Below are 23338 nucleotides of genomic sequence, written 5' to 3' on the forward strand. Positions count from 1 at the left end.
GCAGCATTGATACCCATTTGACCGTGCGTAGCAGCGTGTCACCACCAAGATGGCTGCCTGTGCGCTACGCAGGGGATTGTTGACCACTCTCAGTAAATACAACAAGAAACAGGCACATAGAATATTAAGTGTCGCTGACAGCAGGTTCGACTTGTGCAGACCACTGTTAGAATGCCGAGTCTGTGGAATGTACGGTGTGGCTCAACAGAGAAGGTTTATGTCGTCACGGTAAGCTACACATGCAGTGTCCTCACCTGTCAATGCTAACAAGCTAAAAGCTTTAGCTATGCAGGAGTTGATAGCACAGTGGGAACTCGTCATATTATGCTCAAGTCAAAGTAGTATCCAGACTCTCGGCTAAGTTTGCAAACATGTATCTGTAAGTTATATTAAAAAAAATGGTGACGCTGTCCTGTGGCGTCATGGATTATTGCAATGCAATTGCCAGGATAGAGTTGGCATTGGTCGTCCCATTTGTGATGTGTGTTTCAATTCGCGTACTAACACTTAACATTTCCAGTACATAAGTGCGTTCACGTGGAATAGTACGTGAAAATGCAATGCGCCGTCAGTACCCGGATGTTGCACTCAAAACGCCCTAAATGGTGAGTGGACGGAGTTCAACTTATCGCCATCGTGGCTACGCAGCGGTAGGTGGGACTAGCCAATGCTTCTTCCCCCTGGAGGGGACGTAGTGAGGGGCAGGGAGTACTTTCAGTGTTAGTGCAAACCTGCCAACATGTACAAATATGTCTTACTCATCATGTAATTCGACTCTTGAATACACTTGTATGCTTCACAGCTCTCCATTTTGTTGTGTTTTACTGGGTTCACTTCCAAGTTCAGTCTGTACAGTAAAGATAAATAATATATATTATCAGTTTCATATTATCAGTTATGAAAACATGAAAACATATCTGTCCCCTTGTGGGGGCATGACAGGAAAGAATTGAGAACCACTGGACTAACTCGAGTGCTTGCAATTCACCATCAAAAAGTTAAGAAGCTGAAACGGATAAATATTGTGATCGGATCGCCATTTCCGGTAAGTGGGCAACGACGTAATCAAAATTTGTGCTTTCAGGAACTATGTACGCAGCCGAAGTGACAGAAACTGACATGCTAACTTCATGAGAATAAGTGCTAACTTGCCTATCCTGATAAATTCAACATTCATTTTACATCAGTGTGCAGCGTGTTGCCGCATGGAGGGATGCGAGTATCTAACAAAGTTTGTTTTTTTTATCGCTTCTGTTTTCATCCTCGAGTCATACTGCTGACTTACATGCTTGGCTGACTTACAATACTGCAAAGATGAGTGGGCCAAAATTCCTTCACAGCACTGTAAGAGACGCATTGCAAGTTATCGCATATGCTTGATTGCAGTTGTTGCTAAGGGTGGCCCAACCAGTTGTTACGTTTAGGGGGCAATCACTTTTTCACACAGGGCCATGTAGGTTTGGATTTTTTTTCCTCTCCTAATTAAAAAAAAACAACAAAAAAAGTCATTTGAAAAACTGCATTTTGTGTTCAGTTGTGTTGTCATTCACTCATATTTAAATTGATTGGATGAGCTTAAACATGTAAGTGACAAACATGCAAAACAATAAGAAATCAGAAAGGGGGCAAACACTTTTTCATACTACAGCGATGTGAAAAAGGGTGCAAAAACTTATTTAAAAAAAAAAATTAATAAGCAATTTAGCATGTATCCCATGAACGTGATAGCACTTGTAGGTCGCCCGTGGGATGAAAATGAGCTAGCGAGCTGCTGCCAGATAGGCAGTTCGTGTAACCAAAGATGAGAAAGTCGAATGAGATTGAAATGTGAGCACACGCTGGCATAGATAGGATTAGCCTGCGACAAGCTGGCTACACATTTTACTAATTTTCATTCTCTTGATAATAAGAAACCAAGTCTATCTGGTCATACAGTACATGTGCAAGCGCCAACAGGGCAGACAGGCGATTTCGGTGCATGTTTATCAAAAAAAAAAGCAAAGTGAAACATTTTTAATGATATTTTAAATTGTTTTCAAACTAATTGTGATCAATATGTGCTTAAATAATAAGCTATCTATGTATCTATATCGCATATATATCCATTCATACAATACATTACTTAACGTTGTTTTCAAGTTTTAAAAAAACCCTCATTAAGGTGTGGCAGTGTTTATTTTGTCGTGGCGCTGTGCCACGAATGGAAAACCTGCAGTCTCTGTCTTGATGGGCGGAGGCGGGGCCGGTAGCATACACAGAGTGCAGAAGAGTGTAACGTAGTAGAAATTACATTAGTAGATTGCAATATATTGTCATATTTTTAAAGTTTTTCATTGTACTTTTTCTCGTCTCGTTCTCGTAGACCCAACCTCGTGTCTCGTCTCGTGAAACCCCTTAGTAAAATCCATTTTGCTGTCATTGCTTCAGCACGCAGAAACTACATGGGTTTAGCGTTTCTCCATTGAATCATGCCAAGTCAGCTGTAATGTACAATATGGTGCAGTAAATGAGTGCTTGACAGGTGCTTCTCTGGCTCTGGTTTTCAACCTGTTCTTCTTGAAAATCATGTTGTGTGCCTTTTTATGTTTGTGTAGTATTAACCTTTGATATGAAAATATCCTTAAACCAAAACAGTATAATATTAAATTGCTACTTATCTAAATTGCTCTTCATATCTGTTTTGAAAGATTAGCTTTGCAGGGAACAGAAGTATTCCTGTTTATTTTATTTTATTTTTTTTATTCAAAGTGACCAGTTGCTGTTGTCTCCGCTGCTATGTACAGTGATATGAAAAAGTATCTGAACCTTTTGGAATTTCTCACATTTCTGCATAAAATCACCATCAAATGTGATCTGATCTTTGTCAAAATCACACAGATGAAAAAACTGTGTCTGCTTTAACTAAAACCACCCAAACATTTCTAGGTTTTTATATTTTAATGAGGATAGCATGCAAACAATGACAAAAGGGGGAGGAATAAGTAACTGAACCCTCTGCCTAAGGAGACTTAAAGAGCAATTGAAACCAATTTTCACCAAACAATTCAAGTCAGGTGTGTGCCCAATCACTGATGAGTGGTTTAAAGCTGCCCTGCCCACTATAAAACACACAGAATTGGTAAGAATTGTCTTGATGCAAAGCATTGTCTGATGTGCACCATGGCTCGCTCAAAAGAGCTGTCTGAAGACCTGCGATCAAGAATTGTCGATTTGTATAAAGCTGGGAAAGGATACAAAACCATCTCTAAAAGTCTGGATGTTCATCAATCGACAGTCAGAGAAGTTGTCTACAAATGGAGAGAGTTTGGCAACGTTGCTTCTCTACCAAGGAGTGGCCGTCCACCAAAGATGACGCCAAGAGTTCAGCGCAGAATCCTCAGAGAGGTAAAAAAGAACCCTAGAGTGCCTGCTAAAGACTTACAGAAATCACTGGCACAGTCCAATATCTCTGTGCACACATCAACTATATGTAAAACAATGGCCAAGAATGGTGTTCATGGGAGGACTCCACGGATCAAGCCACTGCTGTCTAAAAAAAAAAACATTGTTGCCCGTTTAATGTTCGCAAAAAGGCACTTGGACACTCCACAGAAGTTTTGGCAAAATATTTTGTGGACTGATGAAACCAAAGTTGAATTGTTTGGGAGGAACACACAACGTCATGTTTGGATGGAAAAATGGAACAGCTCACAAACATCAACACCTCATCCCCACCGTGAAGCATGGTGGAGGGTGCGTCATGGTTAGGGGCTGTTTTGCTGCCTCAGGGCCTGGACAACTTGCAATCATTCATGGAAAAATGAATTCAAAAGTTTATCAGGATGTTTTGCAGGAAAACCTGAGGGCGTCTGTCAGACAGTGGAAGCTAAAAAGAGGATGGATGCTGCAACAAGACAATGATCCAAAACACAGAAGTAAATCAACTTCAGAATGGTTTCAGAAGAACAAAATACACGTTCTGAAGTGGCCAAGTCAAAGTCCACACTTGAACCCCATTGAGATGCTGTGGCATGACCTCAAGGCAGCGATTCATGCCAGACATCCCAGGAATCTGACTGAACTAAAGCAGTTTTGTAGAAAAGAATGGGCCAAGGTTAGTCCTGATCGATGTGCCAGACTGATCTGCAGCTACAGGAAGTGTCTGGTTGAAGTTATTGCTGCCAAAGGGGGGGCCACAAAATATTAAATGTGAGGGTTCAGTTACCTATTCCTCCCCCTTCTGTCATTGTTTGCATGCCTTCCTCATTAAAATATGAAAACCTAGAAATGTTTGGGTGGTTTTAGTTAAAGCAGACACAGTTTTTTCATCTGTGTGATTTTGACAAATATCAGATCACATTTGATGGTGATTTTATGCAGAAATGTGAGAAATTCCAAAAGGTTCAGATACTTTTTCATACCACTGTACCCTTAAGTGTGTGTGGGGGGGATGAAAGATCTAATGAATTTTTTTTTTCCAGAAGTGTTGTATGCAATCTTGTCAAAGTTGTGATTTAGGTTATGAGGAAGCAGGCTTTACAGTCCTGTAGAATAACATCAATAGGGTAGGTGGTTACATGCTATAATAAATAAATCCATTCCCTTTCAATGGGAAAAATGTCACAGAAAATATAGAATTTTTAGAAAAGTCATCAGAATGTTTCACTAATGGAAAATGGAAAATGATTTTCCACCAGTAGGGGGTGCCAAATAAATTCCCCATTCATTATCAATGGGAACTGTCACAGAAAACATTAAATTACAGTCAATTTGGGATTTTTTTTTTTTTTTTTTTTTTTTTAAGAAGTCTCACTTCTCAGCATTCAAGAAGTGTCAAACACATTGGCAGTGACTTCTGCACCGATAGAAAGCGATTCAGAGAATAGCGTTACCGAATGCAACACACACACACACAAAACCGTAAATGGAAGCGATGCTTTCAAAGTAAAAGTTTTTAAAATAATAGTCTCCACATTAACATGGAGAATTCTTAATAGGTAGCGGCAAATCAATGTGTGGTGGTCAATATTAGCTGGTGGCGGGCTTCCACAAATGAATGAATGCGTGGGAAACACTGCTTGATGTTGCCTGTATTTGGCAGGAACAGGCCCGAAGGGAAGATTCTGGAGACCGTTGGGGTATTTGAGGCTCTGAAGCAGCATGGCAAATATGAAACGGGACAGGTAATCAGTTACCGCACTTCCATGCACAGACATCTGGTTGAGCTAACACAATATACGTCACTCTTTACATACTTGGACCACAGTCTAGTGTTTGCACGGTTTGCTGTGATGTTTTCATAATTGAGCTTAGCATTGCGACTTTAAGACATTTCAGTGTGCATGTGATGTGATCAAAATAATGTAATTCATGCCTATTTACACCTTCTGTGCAACCGTCTGTGTGGTTTTGCCTGTGTTTCTGTGTTGTCTTCTCCACAGCTATTTCTCCACAGCGTGTTTGGCTACAGAGGTATTGTCTTGTTCCCATGGCACGCTCGACTCTACGACCGAGACATCACACCCGCAATGTCTGACAGGTAAACGCCCTTTCTAGTTGGCGGTTGACCACATAGTTTGAAGGTTTAGGCAGCTTTTGGCTCCAGTGTAAAACAACTGTTTTGTTTTTTTTTTTAATTCCCAGCAAACCTGAACACCCTGGTGCCCATGGCTCGAAGGAAGTAAAGGGCAAGACGCACACATACTACCAAGTTCTGATCGATACCAGAGACTGCCCTCACATTGTAAGTCACTATATTTGTGGCATGTACTGATATCTAGTGGTGAATGTTGCAAACATTACAAACAAATCACATCTAAGCACAGTTGTTGACGCATGTTAAAATTGCACAGAGCCTCCTCTGGATCCCGTGTGTATGTGAGCAAAAAGCGATAGATCACATTGTAGAGGCTTATCCCCTCACATGCTCATTAAAATCTTTTTCCCCTGCATTTTCCAATGTATGGGCAGCACTCACTTTGCAATTTTTCAACTTGTCAGGTGGAGCCGTAGCTGCACTTTATCAAAAGAGTAAATCTTTTTTTGCCTGACCCACGCTTTCTTTTTATAAAAGAGGTGCATTTTATGTAGAGGTGTCCCGATCTGATATTGATATCTGCTATCGGTCTGAGATCAGCACAAAAAAACGCAAACAAGTACAGTAATCCCTTGACACTTTGCGCTTTGAATTTCACGGCTTCATTGTGTCATGGTTTTTCAAAATATATTAGTCGCACAGTATGCATATTGAAGCAAATATTACGTATTTTTGACCTCAATTAAGTATTTTCAAGTATAAAAAAGGCTACATGAACTAAAATACAAATATAATGCATTCGAAAGATGCTGGGATGATGTGTAGTATTCTACACTGGTCACTAGGTGTCAGTAATGTCAGTGTGCTGTCCAGTGACACAGAGAAGCAACAGACTTGATCGCCGAACAACAGGCTTTTATTGCATGTTTGAATTATCCTACAACAGGCACAGTAATCCATAAGACGGGCTACTGTTGCGGCTGTAACCCACTCCAAACTTAAAAATCAACTCTGAACCCTTAACGTCACTTCCTGTCCAACACCGGAGCATATTTTACAGCAACACACACGAGTATGAGTCTTATTTATCTCTTAAATGGCTTATGTACTCTTATTTTGTCTACTATATTGGGTAATACAAGTGTAAAGGTGACTATAGGGATGTTGTTTCATGTCTAAAGAGCTCGAATAAAGTTACAAAACGTATATAGATATTTGTAAATAGGTTTTCTATGCTCTAACTACGAAAACAATCAATTTATAAATAAGGAGTACTACGTTGCGGAAATTTACTTATCACGGTTGGGTCTGAAACCAATTAAACGCGATAAACAAGGGAGTACTGTGTCTGGTTATATCAGTCCGCATCTAAAATGTCCGATATCAGCACTCCAATACAAGCGGTCTATTCCAGACTCCTCCCCAGCACTTTTAACCAGCAGCGCCTAGACAGAGCCCACATGATCACAATAGCATCATGTCATAACCCGCTAACAAAGTTAGCAAGGAGCGGGAGCAATGTCAACGTCAAAAAAGACGTCGCAGCAGAGTACAAAACAGACTGTCATGCAGAAAAAAGTGGTCAGTCAGAAATTATATGTATGTTACCAAGGTCATTTTCACACCTTCAGTGACCATAAAGGGGCTACCACCTGTCAAACCTATGATTCCGGCCCTAAACATGACTCCGCCACCTCCTTGCTAACGTTGCAACCTTGTTGGGACATGGTGGACGTCCACCAACCAACCTCATCAATGGGCACCATCCAGGGTTGCATGGCACTCACTGTTTTAAAATTAATCTTCATGTATTTCTGGGCCCATTGCAACCATTTCTGCTTGTGAGTATTGGTTCGAAGTGGCTGAATAATAGATTTGTACTCAACTGCAAGCCTCTGGAGGATCCTACACGCTGAGGTTTGTGAGATTCAAGAGGCACCAGAAGCTTCAAATACCCGTTTGCTGCTTTACAATGACTTTTTAGCAGTTTCTCGCTTAATTTGAATTTGCCTGGCAGAAACTGCCCTCATTTTGCCTTTATCTGCACGAACCCCTCGGTCGTAGAAAAACAATGTAATGTGTGTCTATGATATGGAAATCCTATTGGTGTAAGAAGGAGAGGTTCCGCAGGTCCTTCATACCGACCGCTGTCAGGCTCTACAACACCTGCACCACCTGAACCATGTTGTAGACACTATGCTTTCTTTACACTGTTCTCTTTACTTGTCTTGCTGCTGTAACAAGTAAATTTCCCCGCTGTGGGATAAATAAAGTACATACAATACAATATTTGCATCATAATTTGGAATGCAGTGTGTAGTAAACATATGATTTGGAAATTGCATTGCTACCATTCCCGCTTTCTTCTGCCTCACTGGGTGCTGTATTATGGTGGATAAATGCAAGACCTACTGATCCTTCTGTCCTTAATCCGTGTATTATTGAATAAGAAACATATTCGCCACTGTTTTTAAGTTGACTTTTATGTCCCACGCAGTTTTTATCAGCGTATGTCTTTCTGATCATACTAAGTGGTTTTAGTTTGTAAGAACAAATGTTTCATGTTTCATTTGACAGTCTCAACGGTCCCAGACGGAGGCAGTGACATTTCTGGCCAACCATGATGACAGCAGAGCACTGTACGCCATACCCGGTATGACATCTCTGATTTTTGTCTGCTGTGTGCTGATCAGTTTCTACTTAGAAGCAGTGCTAGATATGAAAGTCTGACTCAACATTCCTCCGAACAGATCAAGACACATTGTTCACATTGTATCAGTGAGCACAGCACCACTTTGTGTTGACGACCAACCAAGTCGATCGACTTACTGAGTTCTAGTCAACCGTGTTCTTATTACTGAAAAGTACCCGCTTAAGTTGTTCGACAGGGAGCCAAAGGGGTCATTTCTATGAATAATCGATCTGTTTGTGTCGACGTGTTGTTGTAATATTAACGTCATTATTGTTGCTTTCTGATTATGTCGAAATAAATGAAAGGAAGAAGGGTTGGAGGGGCAATAAGGAACTCAGGCATTCTCAGGCATTCTTTCATCCCATTTAAATTTTGTACCACTGGAGGAAAATTATGCCAACAAACTGCCGTAGGTTAAAAAAGCCTTTATTATCACCCATTCTCCTTATGTTTCTGGCCCGTCACAAGTAAATGTGCAAGCAATGGCTATTTTCATTTATGTCGACAACCACGTACGCCGACACAAGTCCGCCAGTCGGAGGGATGCCGGCATAAACGGGAACCACTGTAGCAGCTAAAATAATTCCCGGTCATAGTTGTGTTTGTCTTTTTCTATCAGGTCTGGATTATGTGAGCCATGAAGACATCCTGCCTTACAACTCTGCAGAGCAGATCCCCATCCAGCACGAGCTGTTCGAGCGCTTCCTCATGTACAACCCTACCAAATGTAAGCATGCCTCATTCTTCCCCAAGATTGCGGTCCCTTTTTCCTCTCTTTGCTTTCTTGTGTTTTTTGTAATTATTGGAGCCTGGTCATATCTTTTCTGTGACTCTGTGACATTTCTGAACATGCCTTATTGTTCTGTGTCTACCTTAGCACCTCCATTCGTAGCCAGGGACACCCTGAAAGCATGGCAGGAAAAGAACCACCCCTGGTTGGAGCTCTCTGACGTCCACAGGGAGACCACGGAGAACATCCGTGTCACCGTCATCCCTTTCTACATGGGCATGAGGGTAAATAATGAACTTATGTTCTTGCTCAGGTGCTACCACTGAGCCCTCATCATGTTGTGTTGCCATGCTGGTATAACTGTGATTCTCTGTCTTTATTCAGGAGGGCCAAAACTCCCATGTGTACTGGGTGAGTACAAGAAACTAATTTGAAGCAAGTTGACGTACACAGGCCTAGGCAGTTCTTGTGCAGTTGGGGTTAGCTGAAAAGTTATACTTCTGAGCCTTTCACCTTTTACAGAAAATGTGTAAAAAATCAAATGTATCTAACAGACGAACGTACAAAACAGGAAGCATTTACTGAAACGGCAACATCATGGAATGTATGGTGTTAGTCTCCACTATATTTAGTTGGAATGGAGTTTGTTCATTATGAATCAGCTAATGTGAGGGCTACACACTTACAACACGACAACCAGTCACTATATCTATTTTTTAGATTAATTGTACAGCTGTTTTAAAGTTTCCTGTGATAGTTCCAATTTTTTTTTTTCTAATGGGGGACAATAAGTATGAAGTAGTTAACGCCCTGACAAAGATATGAACTGTCCAGAATTTTTATGGGAGCTTTATTGTAACAGACATATATATTTTTAAATTAAATAAAGGTTATTAATTTGTATTTGATTGAGGGGAAATAAGTATTTGATACCCACACAAAAGGTGGTGTAGTACTTGGTGGAGAAACGCTTGTTGGCAAGCACATTGGTCAGATGTTTCTTGTGGTTGGTCACCAGGGTTTTCCATTTTGGTATTGCTGTATGTTTTGGGTCATTGTCCCGCTGGAAGAACCACACATGATCCATCTTCAGTATTGTGAAGTTCTCATGCAAGATTCTGAATGATGTCTTCATTTACGCTTATCAGAGAAACAGTCGCAAAGAAAACTCTCCACCGCTGTGTTTGACAGTAGGGATGGTGTTCTTGGACAGATATTCAGCATTTCTCTGCCTCCAAACGCAGTGATTTGAGTTGATGCCAAAGAGCTCGGTTGTGGTCTTATCTGACCACATCATATTCATTTCCTAATTATTGCGCCAGTAGTTGTCTCTTTCTCACCAAGCTTCTTGCTGATGGTCTTCCAGCCCATTCCAGTCTGGTGCAGGTCTACAGTCTTGTCCCTGAGTTCCTTGACAGATCTTTGGTCTTGCCCATAGTGATGGGCAGGTTTGACTGTTTTATCCACACAACGAGTTGAGCTTAGAAATACCTTCTTAAAGGGACAGGACTAATTTGTGTGCTTCATGGGCACATAACTGATCTGTGGGGGTCAGAATACTTGCTGGTTGGTAGGGGATCATCGGTTACAATAAAGCTCCCATAAATTCTGGGTTCATGTTTTTGTAAGGTGGTAAACTTACAAAATCCCATACTGTATAGTCACATGTATCAACTGTGTGCTGTGTCCTGCAAGTGGCGGTACTGCATCCGTTTGGAGAACTTGGGAAATGAGGTTGTTCAGCTAAGAGAGAGACACTGGAGGATCTTCAGTCTGTCTGGCACCCTGGAGACGGTCCGAGGACGTGGGGTGGTGGGAAGGGTCAGCACACTCGCACTTTGACATACAAATCCAAGCATATACTGTGGAACCCGCTCATGTTGACAACCCACCTATGTCAACCAACTCAACAAGTCCCGGTCACCGGGGTCTTCTGTTGAAAAAGTGTCCGTTTAAGTCGATGTTGGTCAGCCAGTCTGAGGGCTGTGGACATAAGCGGTTTCCATTGTACATGTTGTTACTCACAGACAACCAAACCAGAGCATGTCATTGTGTGGAAACAACTTGTGTGTGTGTGTGTGTGTGTGTGTGTGTGTGTGTGTGTGTGTGTGTGATCACAGGAGCCGGTGTTGTCTAAAGAGCAGCCAGCATTTCAGTATAGCAGCCATGTCTCTCTGCAGTCCCCCAGTGGTCACATGTGGTAGGTTTCTCACAAACACAACACAGCAAGTGTCCATACATTTGCTGAACACACCCCTCTGTGGTTTATGTTTAGGGGAACATTTCGTATCGAGAGGACGGATGGCTCCTGCTTCGACGTCCGCATTCCTCCTTTCTCCCTGGAGAGCAACAAAGATGACAAAGCTCCCCCGGCAGGCTACACATTCTAACTACAAGTGCAGGCCTCCCGCCTATCCTTGCCTCAGTATCAAAAAAAGTCATCTTTCCTTTTATGAGTGTACACAACTAAATATAGCGGCCTGTTGGGGGGGAAGAGGAAGTGATGTCCCAGAGCAGAGCAGGTCAGGATTCATATTCATATAAATTGCAAAAACATTGACCAGGTTGTTTTTGCAAATGCAGCAAATTGTCTTGCAGCGACTTCACGTGGGTTTGCTTGGGAAAAGTAGAATGTTCACGTTTTCCACTTAACTGCACAGTTCCTTTGAGTTACGCCTAACCCCTCCTGGTCTTAACCAGGAAATTGGTTTGACTTCTGCTTGTGCTTTATATTATTTAACAGTTTTAACCGTTAAAAAGTGTACCAAAAAAAAAAAAAAGCAAACTGTAATCCTTAAAACTAAGTTGGTGCGAATGGGAAAACACACACAATTCCTGTTAAGTTGTTGCCCCCTGTGGCATTTCTTTCCTTGTCAAGTGTGTGAGTAAACTGAGTCATTGATTGAAGACTATTAATAAAGTATATAAATGTCGATCTCTAACTGTGAATCACACCAACAGCCAGTGATCAGGTGCTTTGTTTTGTCTCGAAATAACACCAGAGGCATCGGAAAGCTTCCAGAAGACTTAAATGCAGAGTGCGTGTGCGAGACAAACAAAACACACAAGGCCAACTGTTTGACTCCCAACAAATACACGAACTTTTGTTTTGAAACGACTCCTACGGTTGAAATACTGTAAATAGGAATGTAATTAATAGCAAAGAAATAAATGTTTTAAAAAATGCGTACTGCCAATACCTTTTGTGCATGCAGATACGTTTTGTATAACATTGTAATGGATTTTGCTGCCACCGGGTGTCGCCACAACCTTTACAGCATTTTGAGTGCAGCATTTGAGTGTCTTTTTTTAATGAACTGAACCCACTCGAGTAAGTCCCTCCTTTTTCTGTTACGTAGCCAATATGGCGACTATTGAGGCTGGTAGCAGGTGTGTTGAGGGCGACATCCGGATACTGACAGTGGACTTCATTTTGCCGGACTCCACACTGAAACGCACTTACACACAATGCTAAATGTCAGTATGGAACACAGCAATGGCTTCTTGTTGCTAGGCAGAGTTAATCTATCATAACTCCCTCATAGGCTAATTAAAAAGAACATGTCCGGCCACGCCCACTAGCTGTTTAAATGACAAGCTATTGATGAGACATGAACAGGAAGTCATGAAATGGCGTTATAAGAAATTACGACTTTAGCTACAACATAAATTGCTAATATATCAATGCCCCCGTACACAATCACTAACGTACAGAAGGTGATACATTCCTGGTAAAATCAGCGCAGATTGCACATACTTTTTGCCTCTAAATTATAATATTATCCTAATATTTTCATAAGCACGATTGGATAGTCGCCTCTGTTGCGAAAAGGAATGAGTTCGTAACTGCAAACTAGGGGAGGGCGGATCCAAATAACAGTGTCGACACCAATGATAGCGTCAACATCGGATGGATACCAGCGTGATAGAGATCGACTTTTGTTTACAGTTTTTTTCAATCATTATTTTCACAATCAGATGTATTTGTTGTGTTGTTAATATTGATACATTTTTCATAAATACGTTTTATCGTTTACCTAAAATCGCCTTGTTTATTTAGATGAAAGAAAAAATAAATATACATTTTAAATAAACTCATTTAGTCTTTAACAATTTCAAGTAAAAATGATCACCTGTCTTGACATGTCATGATGGGATGCCATTTATTGACATGATGACACCTGTCATCTGACACTTGGTATCGGGTCGATAGCAACACTCGCGGTATCGCCTACCCCTGGTGCAAACTTGGCGGTGCTGTCTGCCTGGAGGCGGTGGGGGTCGCGCTCGCGTTCAGTCGCCGAGTAGAGGGTGTCCTCCATAATTCTTACCCAGCCCATACAGGCATCCATCAAGGTCGGCAAGGTTTCCGCCGCTTCTCCCGTGACGGCTGCTGGATGCTCAACTTCCCATATGCGGCGTTCGCAGACCGTGGGAGACAACATGGGAGACAAACACAGCAGAAGACCAGCCAGTCTTCGGTGATCGGAGGACGTAAACACTGCCATGCCCTGCTTTGTGCGTCACCTCCAGGCTGCACGCTCCTCTCCAGGACAAGGACAGGACCCCCTCCTCCACGGTGAAGGTGCATATTTGTGTGCTGAAGTTGTGTTTGGGACGGTCTTGGCTGCTGCTGCGTGTTGAGCCGCCATGCTGCAGGCAGAATCCTGCGACCTCTTCCCCACATGAGCTGCAAGTTGTCCTCTGCACAAACTGTGTTTTCATCGTGTTATAATCCATGTGATTAGGGACCCAGTGTCCAGATGTGGCTCATCAAGGCTGCCTCTGCATGACAGTGGGATCAGGCCTGTTCTTACCACACAGTCTTTATGGGGGGCAAGCAGACCAAGGGCCAGGATGCCGGAGGAGCCAGTCCGCAGCACAGCTGGAGGCGGACCCCCACCAAGGAACGGGGGGACCTGCTTGCGTCCCTCATGCTGAAGTCGGGGGACAGGCTGAGCCGTGGCGGTACCCCGCCGCCCTACCAGCGTCGCATCGGAATGATCCAGGAGATGATGCTGATGGCCAAGCAGGGCAAGCATGATGAGGCCACCGAGATGCTGAGGACACTCAGACAGGTAACGTCTGTCTTCAGCTCAAACTTTTTTCACCAAAGACGCATGCAGAGAAATGGAAATAAATTTACAAATTAAAAACATAGAATGCCATACAGACGAATACAATTGCAACAAAATTTTATGTTTTAATTAAATATGCTAATAACAATCCAATGTAGCTGAAAATATGTTAAAATATTCAACAAAAACAGCCTTAGCTCAGCAATTATGACTAGCAGGGGTTGTAATGGTATGCTATAATCACAGTTTGGTAAATTTTCGGTATGGTTAGGAAACAAAATGCAAAACAAAGCTGCTTAACTTTTGTGTAAACGGATTTAATAATTTTAAAAACGTACGAAAAAACCCACGCAAAATGAGATTCTCTAATGAATTGAATAAAATACAAATATAGCGTACAGCAAAATAAAAATCAAATGAGATTTTTAACCTTTTTTTCAAATTCTATAAGCTAAAAACAATCCAAAGTAGGTGAAGGTACTGTACTGTATGTTAAAAGTATACAACAAAAACAGCCTCATCTCAGCATTCCTAACTAGCAGGGGTGTAACGATAAAACATAACCACGGTTCGGTGTAGAGCTGCAACAATTAATGAATGAATCGATAATTGATCATCCAATTAATCGACAACAGTTTTGGTATTCGGTATAATTTTTTTTTAATGCAACTATCCTCTGATTGAGCCTCTCAGATGTGAATATTTATTAATTTCCATAGTCATCCATGAAAGCAGACCTATTATGTTACTGTTTGGCTCATATTGATTTGGTCCGTGTGGGAACTAACCAATTGCTTGATTAATCTAAACAACAAGCTACAGATTAATCAACGAAGAAAACTATTGCAAAAGGGTGGCACTATTTCTCAGAGGGATGTAAAGATAGGGATGAATAAAGAGGAGAGTCACTCATCACTGGTTCCGGGGTTACCATGACAATCGGCGCAGCCCTCATAGACGCTGATCAATCATGAAGCGGCTTTGTTCGTAGATAATGAGGAGGTTGCCTCCTTCATCACTGGACTATAATGAAACTACAGTGAGCATCCGTACACCACTTCCCCTCTGATCATCAACCGTAACATCCGCTCATGTGGGAACCTCCAGCGTTAAATGTAGACCCGCCCCAGGAGAGCTCTTGTTTGTTATGAACCACCAGCACCAATGACTGGGACACGGTTTCACAATAAAACAATCTGAGGTGTGATGGTCTTATGTTTGTCTGCGGTCTAACTAGCAAAAATGAATGTACATCATCAGGTTGGGCTGCGTTACGCATCGCCGGGTAGAGCAAACAGCGTGTTTGATCAGGGACGTCAGTAGCATTGAAAGATACGTCTGTAGCCCCTCAGGGAATTTTCCTCTGGGTCGAGAAAGTCTCTTTATTTCTGTCTTTCTCATAGCATAATGTCATATCAATATTGAGCCACCTGAACACTTTCCGTACTTTGTGCTATCTTGATAGGTTCCAGCAGGTGAACGGTAGGTGAACTGTTAGCATGTTATGATTTGAGCCCTGTTATCATGTTAAATAACATATACCATTGGGCGAAGAATTATTTGAGCTGCCCCAATTGTGGTGGTGGAAGAGAATAAGAAAATACCGCCATGCTAACAGGCAGCATGCCTGTTAGTTATTTTCTCCCTTCTCATGGTTTGAAATAGGATATTCCTACATGGCATGATGTCAAATCACCATAGAAAGGTAGCGCATTCGGTGCTTGATGTTATCTTGCTTGTTGCTAGTATACGAACTGTTAGCATGTTAACATTTGAGCAATTCCTCGCATGAAACGTAGCATATACCTACATGGTGTGATGTAAAATCACTATAGGCTCTGCCTTAGTGCTTCCGGTACTCAGTGCTGCGTATCTTGCTTGGTGCTACCATGCTAACTGATAGCATAACTGAATTTTCACCATTCTGGTTTGAAATAACATATTCCTACATGGCATGAAGAACACAAACAGATTTATCATCACAATTCAGCCTCGCAAATTTGTGGATTTTTACATGCTTATGTCTTTATGCCTTTGAGATATCGCACTTTGTTCAGCAGTTGTTGAACGCACCATAGTTTCCGGGAGACGTACAAGTGAAACGTATAGTATCTTACTTGCACACCGTGCCTCCGATTCCGTCTGTTCATGGATTATCTTACATTATCTCATGTATTTATGCAACGCTGATAATGTTTTTTGTCAACCCTCGAGATTTAAACGTCTTTAAACGCACCATAGTTGTGTGTTGAGATGCAAATGTTTGTTTGGCTACAGTAGCTCTATCATTGACAGTCATGGATCATCATACGCTATCACTCACGAGTGGTGAGTACCTATACTTGTTATACCTTAAGTGTGTTTAATAAGTGTGTGAGGCATATTAAGGGCTTAAACCTGAGTGTGCTGTGAGAGAACAATGTCAATTGAAGAGACAAGGGTAGGGCTCTGGAGCCGAATGTCATCTAATAATTAGTCACTTAAACAGTCACTTTTATTGCAAATGTTGATCCAAAATCAGAAGGGAACGTCAACATCAAGCTAGCAGGAGGGTTTGGAGTAGGAGGTGTGAGCCGTGTGTCAAAAATAGACATTTTTATAGGCGCCTCAATTACCAAATAGGTAAGCCGTGGATTCAACATTACTAATGGAAAATTCTCAGCTGCCGGTGAAATAGTTTAAATATCAGTGAATCTCCTTCGCTTAACACACTGAAAATAATAAACTCGCACAGTGTCATTTTTGATGTGGCGACCTTTATTTTGAAAACACATCTCCATGGGAACAAATACCCTAATCCTAAAATAATGACTGTGTGTTTGCCATTCACCCAAAGCTGCTGTCCTTATTTCCTGCGCCTCTCCGAGCATCAGGGGGCATAGAAACGTCAGTGAGTCATACCTTTTCTGCAGGAGACTGAGAAGCTCTTCTCCTATTGCTGACAGTAGTTCAGAGCATGGTGCTGCCTAGCTCACTGCCAACACACACACACACACACACACACACACACACACACACACACATATACACTCATACACACACAGGCACTTACTCAGACACTAAAGCATGTTGTATTTGTTGTTTGATAATCAATACTGTCAGTCTCGTAATATCGCGTCTTGTTTACAGCACACGTCTTTATTAATATTCTGCTTAAAGAGTTGTACACGGCCACCACAAGTATTTGAGCGTGCTCTTTAATGGCGAAAAACCAGGAGTAATTGAGATGTCTGTAAAAATGTCTGTTTTTCACACGCTGCTCACTCAACCCGCCCCTCCAAACCCTCCTGCTGGCTTGATGTTGACCTTCTCCTCTGATTTTGGATCAACTTTTGCAATAAAAGCGAGTGTTGCAACTATGAGATCAGATTCAGCTCCAGAGCCCTCCCCTTCGCTCTTCAGTTGCCATTGTTTCCTTGCAACACAGTCCAGGTTTAAGCCCTAACTATGCCTCACATACGTACGAAACACATTTGAAGTAGAAAAAGTATAGGTGCTCACCGCCAATGAATGATAATGTATGGTGATCAATGATTGCCAAAGCTAGTGCTTATGTAGCTAAACAAACGTTTGCGTCTCAGCAAACAACTATGATGCATTCAAGGACAGCCGAACAAAGCGCGTCATCTCAAGGGTTGACGAAAAACAATACCAGTGTAGCATAAACATATAAAAAATGTTGGGCTTTTTTAACAGTGGTACCTGTATGCTGTACGTTTTACCTGTATTATCACATATTTATATATTATTATTAGGGCTGTCAATTAATTCAAATTTTTAATCGCAATGAATTGCCTTTTGTCCATAGTTAACTCATAGTTAATTGTTATTAATCGCAGATAAGAAGAAGTTTATATAAATAATAAAAATGGATGTGAATCTCATTGTGGTATTCGATACGCATCTAGATGCACGGGTTAAGATACGATTAAAAAATGATATACAGTGCTCCCTCGCTATATCGCGGTTCACCTTTCACGGATTCAATCTTTCGTTGATTTTTTTTAAAGTGCAATTTTGCACTTTTTTTTAACAGCGTATGAACGTGCATTGTGTTCTGGGTTCTTGTGGTGTATTAGTGATCTATGCTCTGTTGCATGGGTCTGTTATTGTATTCACTAATGCTACCAGTAGAGGGTGGCGTATACTCATGTGAGAGTTGAAGACCTGTCCAGAAGTGTCCACTTCATCTCAGTATGTATAGAGCCACAACAGTCCTGATTGGGTAAGGTAACACCCGCCTATTGTGTTTTGCGTTCTGATTGGCTGTAGACCATTGTCAATAAGTCTCCTTCGTGTAGGCTGTGAACTTTGAGAGTGTTTAAACAAGAGAGAAATGTGATACAATGTTAATACCTGTCTGAGAAAAGTGTATATAGTGTACGGTGAGGGGTTTTACAGCCTTAAAACATATATAATATTTATATTTCAGGGGTGGCATGGCTCAGGTCCCAACCTGAAGGTTGTGGGTTCGATACTCCGTCCTGCTGTAATCTTGTCGAAGTGTCCCTGGGCAAATACTCAACCCCCAGTTGCTAGCAGTAAGTATGCTAGCAGTGTCAAAGCGCTTTGAGTGCCTTAGAGGTGGAAAAGCACTGTACCTGTACAAGTGAAAGACCATTTACCATTACTGATAATTGTAAAAAATGTATATATATTTGCCTACTTTGCAGATTTCACTTGGTCACAGTGACAAAATAGCTGTCCTCGGCTATGCCTGCCTGGAAATGGTGGAAATGATGCTGGTTGGTGCTGGTCTATGCTGATTTGGTGCTGGTTTAGCTGGTGGACCTTGTTGGTCTATGCTGGTCAGTGCTGGTCTATGCTGGTGCACCACACTGGTCTATGCTGGTGGACCATGCTGGTATGCTGGTGCTGGTGACCAGCATACCAGCATGATGAAAACACAACATATGCTGATGTGTTGCAGTTCAAAGCAAAAACTCAGCCGAGAGACAGCTAGCATCTAAGAAACACTCATGAATTGGGACACTCGTATGCCAAGGTACCACTGTATATATAAAAAAATACTGGTAGTGCTCCCGTACCTTCTTATTTCTCTCTGGCAGTGGACGTACTCCGTGACAACTCAACTCACAGCGACAGTAGATATAAATAAACTAAACCATTCAAAATACCCTTTTCTTTGTCCAGTTCTGCTTAATATTTCTTCCAACTTGTGGCTCCACATCTACCGCTGCGTTTCCTCAAAGTACGGTGTGGGCCGAGGGTCAAACAGGACATGCACACGTTAATCATGTATCCAAAAAAATAGTGCTGTTAAAAAGAAAATTTCTGTTGACAGCCCTAAATATTATAATTAAAAAATATAAAATAATAATGAAATCAAATAAAACCAATAATTAATTTTATTAACAACCACTTATGTCAATCCAAAGGATGTCCACCTAAATGTGTTCCACTGTAGTAAGGCATCAGAGTACCCAGAGTGTGTTGTAGGAAATGCAAGTGCTGCTTTAGATGTTGAATTTTAATCCCCCAAACACGTTTTTTAGCCTTGTCATTCGATGCGACAAATAAATAAGCCATGCACAGCGAGTGCTACAATTTGCATGAGTTAACGTGAGTGACAGCAGCTTTATTATGTTCTTCTCAATAAGTTCATGTGCTGCATCTCATCATCTTTTCACATACTTTGTAATAGTGCTGCCTTTTCTGAGCTTTTTATGTGCCCCATTTTGTTTTAATGCAATTTATTTGGTTAAAATAAAAACGTTATACTGTAAATGCTAAATGGGCTTAATATACACAACAATGCAATAAAATTAAATTCAATGATTCACAGCAGAGGCATTTTCCTTATTGAGTGGGTGCAGAAGCACACATTAATAAAACCAACTGAAACCAACGTGAGCAAGTACTTTGATGACGGGCCGCGAAAAAAACCCACTCACCTTTATAAAAAAATATAGATACATGTTTATGTAAAGAAAATGCATGGAATTTAATGTAAATGCATATCAATATTGGACGCGATCTAAAAAAAAAAAAAAAAGTGAGTTGCTGTGATAGAGTCCAGGTTAATTCTAGTATGCTTTTATTTTGAAGCTTACTTTGCACTGAACAGGAAGTCACTGTGCACATTTTAATACTGTGTAACTAAACAGTAGTTAAGTTGTTGTAGTTTCACGCTGTTTGGGGACAATGATTCAATTAAAATACTATAACACATCAACATAAACGGAACGGTTTTTCATACAAGTGGGTCTCAAATTTCGACAAAAGGGGTTGACCGTGTATGTTGACGTTAGCTGCTCAAAGACTAGATAGGACAGCTGATATTCTGAGGGGATGGTGCAGGACCCAAAGTATATATCCTCTAAGGTAGAGGCAAGCCCCACCCAAGACTGGTTTCCTTCCGTTGAAACGACAGTCGTAACGATACAATGGAGTGGGGCCTCTGCCAGCGAATAAGTCTTTGTTAGGATAGTGATGGATGCACCTGAAGCCAAGGTAGCTTTGTGGTGTTTATTTGTTAGAGGCTAAATGACTGAATCTACTGGGGTAGAGATGGTGTCGCAGACCTCCCCCTCTGTTTAGAGATGGTTTGTCAGCCTTGACCAAGATGGTTTCCCTGGTTTGAAAGGGGAATGAGTGAAAAAACAAACACGACACTGCCTTTTTTGGTTTTCAGGTGCGTTCATGGCCATTTTTACAACAGACTAGCATACTAACAAGGGTGATTCCGCCCAAACGGCTGTCATTGGCAGGCGGAGGCCTCACTTCACTGTATCTTAACGACTGACGTTTTGCATGACAAAAGGGTGAAACTCGTCCTGGCTTTGATGAGAGGGGAAATGTCTTCAAAGACAACATGAGCAGTCCAGTTGAGATCAGTTCAATGCCCTGATGAGTGTTGTAGCATTGCTACCTTCGTCATTATCACTAAGCAGCAAGAAACGACAACAGCAACACAACTACAGTACCTTAGTTAGCGTCATTAATTATTCCAGAAGGTCCGACTCTAACCGGAACAGACGTTAACCGAAGCAATCTTTCCCATAAGAAATAATGTAAATTTAATGAATCTGTTCCCGAAAGCCAAAAATGTTAACGCAAAACACGTTTTTATAGTTTTACAATTATAGTTTTACATGAACAAAACAAATTGAAATGTATATAAATACATATAAATGAAGAATGAAAGGGATAAATGAACAATATGAGGTTACTTTTACCTTTTATTGAAGATGTGATTCTTGACGTGAATGAAAACAGGAAGGTGGGGGTGATTGATCTCGCTGCCACATCATGTCTTTTGTCATCGTGCATGTACACAAGCTTTATTGTCATTATTGTCAAGCCATACAACACAATTGCCGCAGCAGCTCTATGCTCTCAGATAAGAGTATAAAATATATGAAAATGCAAGAATCTAAATAAAAATAAACATGCATGTGAAAGGTACAAACGTCCTTTATTATCGCCCATTCTCCTTGTGTCCCCAGTGAAAGCCACAAGTAAATGTGCAAGCAGTGGTTATGTTGACAGCCACTTAAGTTGACAAGGCTCCACTTTATTTCCCATGACATTGTTAGACAATATGCCTTTGAAAAAGTCATTAAGAAGTAGTCTAGTATTTGATATTCAAAATGGGTTGAAGCGTTTAGCTTTAGACTGGTTCCAGACCTACGGGGCACGCCCCCTGATATGAGATAGAATAGTGTAGACGGAGTTATAAGTAATTTATGTTGTGTGCATGTGTGTGTTTGTGTGTGCGTAGGACCTGGGCATGGAGTCAACATCTCTGGATGATGTATTATACCGTTACGCCAGCTTCAGAAACCTTGTTGACCCCATCACACATGACCTGATCATCAGTCTGGCACGATATGTACACTGTCCAAAGACGGTAAGAATTATAAAATCACACGCACATATAGAACACTTACGCAGTATTGGCAATGGCAGTGAAGACCCTCTTTGCACACACACATACGCTGAAGGGATTGATTGCTATCAGATGATCTTTTCATTCATTTTGTCTGACGTGATTAGATTAGACACTGGCTCTAAGTGGTTGTGTAGCAGTGTGTGTTCTTGGGAGAACTGCAGCACCTTTTGTTGGTTCATTTGTGTACTTAGAGATGCCACTGAGGGACAGTGAGGGAAAGCTTGACAGCCACCCTACTAGATGATTCATGCAGGAAGGAAGTGATAAAGGTAGGACTTCGAAGGCCTTGCATGTCATGATATGTTAGTCTGATAGGCCAAGGCCTAAGAACTACAAATGATCAGCTGTGACGAATTAGGACGGGTTGGACCCCAAAGCAACAACAACGAGCAGAGCTACATGAAACTCTACAGGTATTATAACAAAAGGTACTACAGATTAAATACAACAAAACCAGAAAAGACATACAGGTGCAGGGCTCTCGACTGCGACTGTCGCATTTTGCGACTAAACTATGAGACATTGCAAGTGAGTTTTTCATCTACTCCCGCATGTGCGACCAGATAAAAGTACGTGTCCCGTATTGAGTTGACAAGGGACGCCCCTTATTACCGTGAGAATGAAAAATAGCCTGTGAAATGTGTAGTCCATTGACAACAGCTTGTCACAGGCTAAGCCTATCAATGCCAGCGTGTGTGATCGCCGTCATTTGACTTGCATTAAAGTTGGACTATTCTACCATCTTTGTTTACACATTTTGCCTGGCTCCACTGTCTCTCTGGCTACAGTTATGGCTACAGCTACAGTTATCCGCCTAGTGTCTGTTTTTTTTCCCTTTTTTGTTAACCACAGTGACATTTTCTCTTTAAAACAAACAAGCAAATGTGGTTCATCCGGAGCTCGTTTATGTCCCACAGGGAAGAATATTTGCTTAAACTCTTAGTATTTATTATCACTGTTCATTTCAGACATGCCTGTATCTAATGACATATGACCACAAAACAGCATTAAGACAATGAGCACACTTTCTGAGTGGAGATGTGCTTTGTAAATAAAGTACCATTGAAATGTTGGCATTCACATAAAACACAAATATCTCACTTCTACTTTCTTTTTGTCAAAGTAGTTTTAATAGTGCTGGAAGATGGATACACCTGTGCTATCAGACACCTGGACACTCAATTTATACTGTTTTATATTAAGCAGGACAGATTTCCATAAGAAAGATATTGAAATTATTTTATTGTGTTAATTGTGTTATTTTTAGCTAAAAAAATATACTATTAAACAATTAACTTCCCATGTATTAGAGTTACTCTAAAACAGGTATCTAATTAAAATCAGGTCAAATATTACAACATTTGTTTCACACAATTAAAGGCAAAAAACCCCAAAACAGTCGGGTTGG

At 41.2% G+C, this 23338-nt stretch overlaps 2 protein-coding genes across 6 annotated transcripts in view; both read left to right on the top strand.

The window, feature by feature from the left end:
* The first annotated feature begins 37 nt into the window (after positions 1 to 37).
* On the top strand, positions 38 to 11887 carry poldip2 (polymerase (DNA-directed), delta interacting protein 2). 2 transcript variants are annotated; one of them, XM_054794301.1, is made up of 11 exons: positions 38 to 228; positions 5081 to 5162; positions 5421 to 5518; positions 5623 to 5722; positions 8093 to 8168; positions 8827 to 8934; positions 9085 to 9221; positions 9322 to 9348; positions 10633 to 10758; positions 11058 to 11137; positions 11213 to 11887. In XM_054794301.1, exons 1-11 carry the CDS (start codon positions 50 to 52, stop codon positions 11325 to 11327), a joined length of 1128 nt encoding a protein of 375 aa, XP_054650276.1. In that variant the 5' UTR covers positions 38 to 49; the 3' UTR covers positions 11328 to 11887. The 2 variants fall into 2 exon arrangements, with proteins under 2 accessions (XP_054650276.1, XP_054650277.1); XM_054794302.1 differs by having other exon boundaries at positions 5087 to 5162.
* Positions 11888 to 12270: 383 nt separating this feature from the next.
* lrrc75a (leucine rich repeat containing 75A) overlaps positions 12271 to 23338 on the top strand; it is a 29296-nt gene continuing 18228 nt past the window's right edge. For 2 of the 4 annotated variants that reach the window (XR_008573155.1, XR_008573156.1), the window contains exons 1-2: positions 12271 to 14015; positions 21760 to 21888. Coding sequence is in view for 2 of the 4 variants with exons in the window: in XM_054794298.1 (XP_054650273.1) it covers positions 13767 to 14015; positions 21760 to 21888 (378 nt within the window). In the remaining 2 variants the exon portion in view is untranslated. The remainder of the gene's footprint in view (positions 14016 to 21759; positions 21889 to 23338) is intronic. The other 2 variants (XM_054794298.1, XM_054794299.1) reach the window with 2 other exon arrangements.

Source organism: Dunckerocampus dactyliophorus, chromosome 12, assembly GCF_027744805.1.
Source record: "Dunckerocampus dactyliophorus isolate RoL2022-P2 chromosome 12, RoL_Ddac_1.1, whole genome shotgun sequence".
NCBI classification, from domain to species: domain Eukaryota; kingdom Metazoa; phylum Chordata; class Actinopteri; order Syngnathiformes; family Syngnathidae; genus Dunckerocampus; species Dunckerocampus dactyliophorus.

What these genes read in the sequence shown, in the direction of transcription:
- poldip2 (XM_054794301.1), top strand. Translation starts at nt 50, where the DNA reads ATGGCTGCCTGTGCGCTACGCAGGGGATTGTTGACCACTCTCAGTAAA. An exon ending in CCAGAGACTGCCCTCACATT is followed by an intron (nt 5,723 to 8,092) that starts GTAAGTCACTAT and finishes TTCATTTGACAG; the next exon opens with TCTCAACGGTCCCAGACGGA. An exon ending in CTTTCTACATGGGCATGAGG is followed by an intron (nt 9,222 to 9,321) that starts GTAAATAATGAA and finishes GTCTTTATTCAG; the next exon opens with GAGGGCCAAAACTCCCATGT.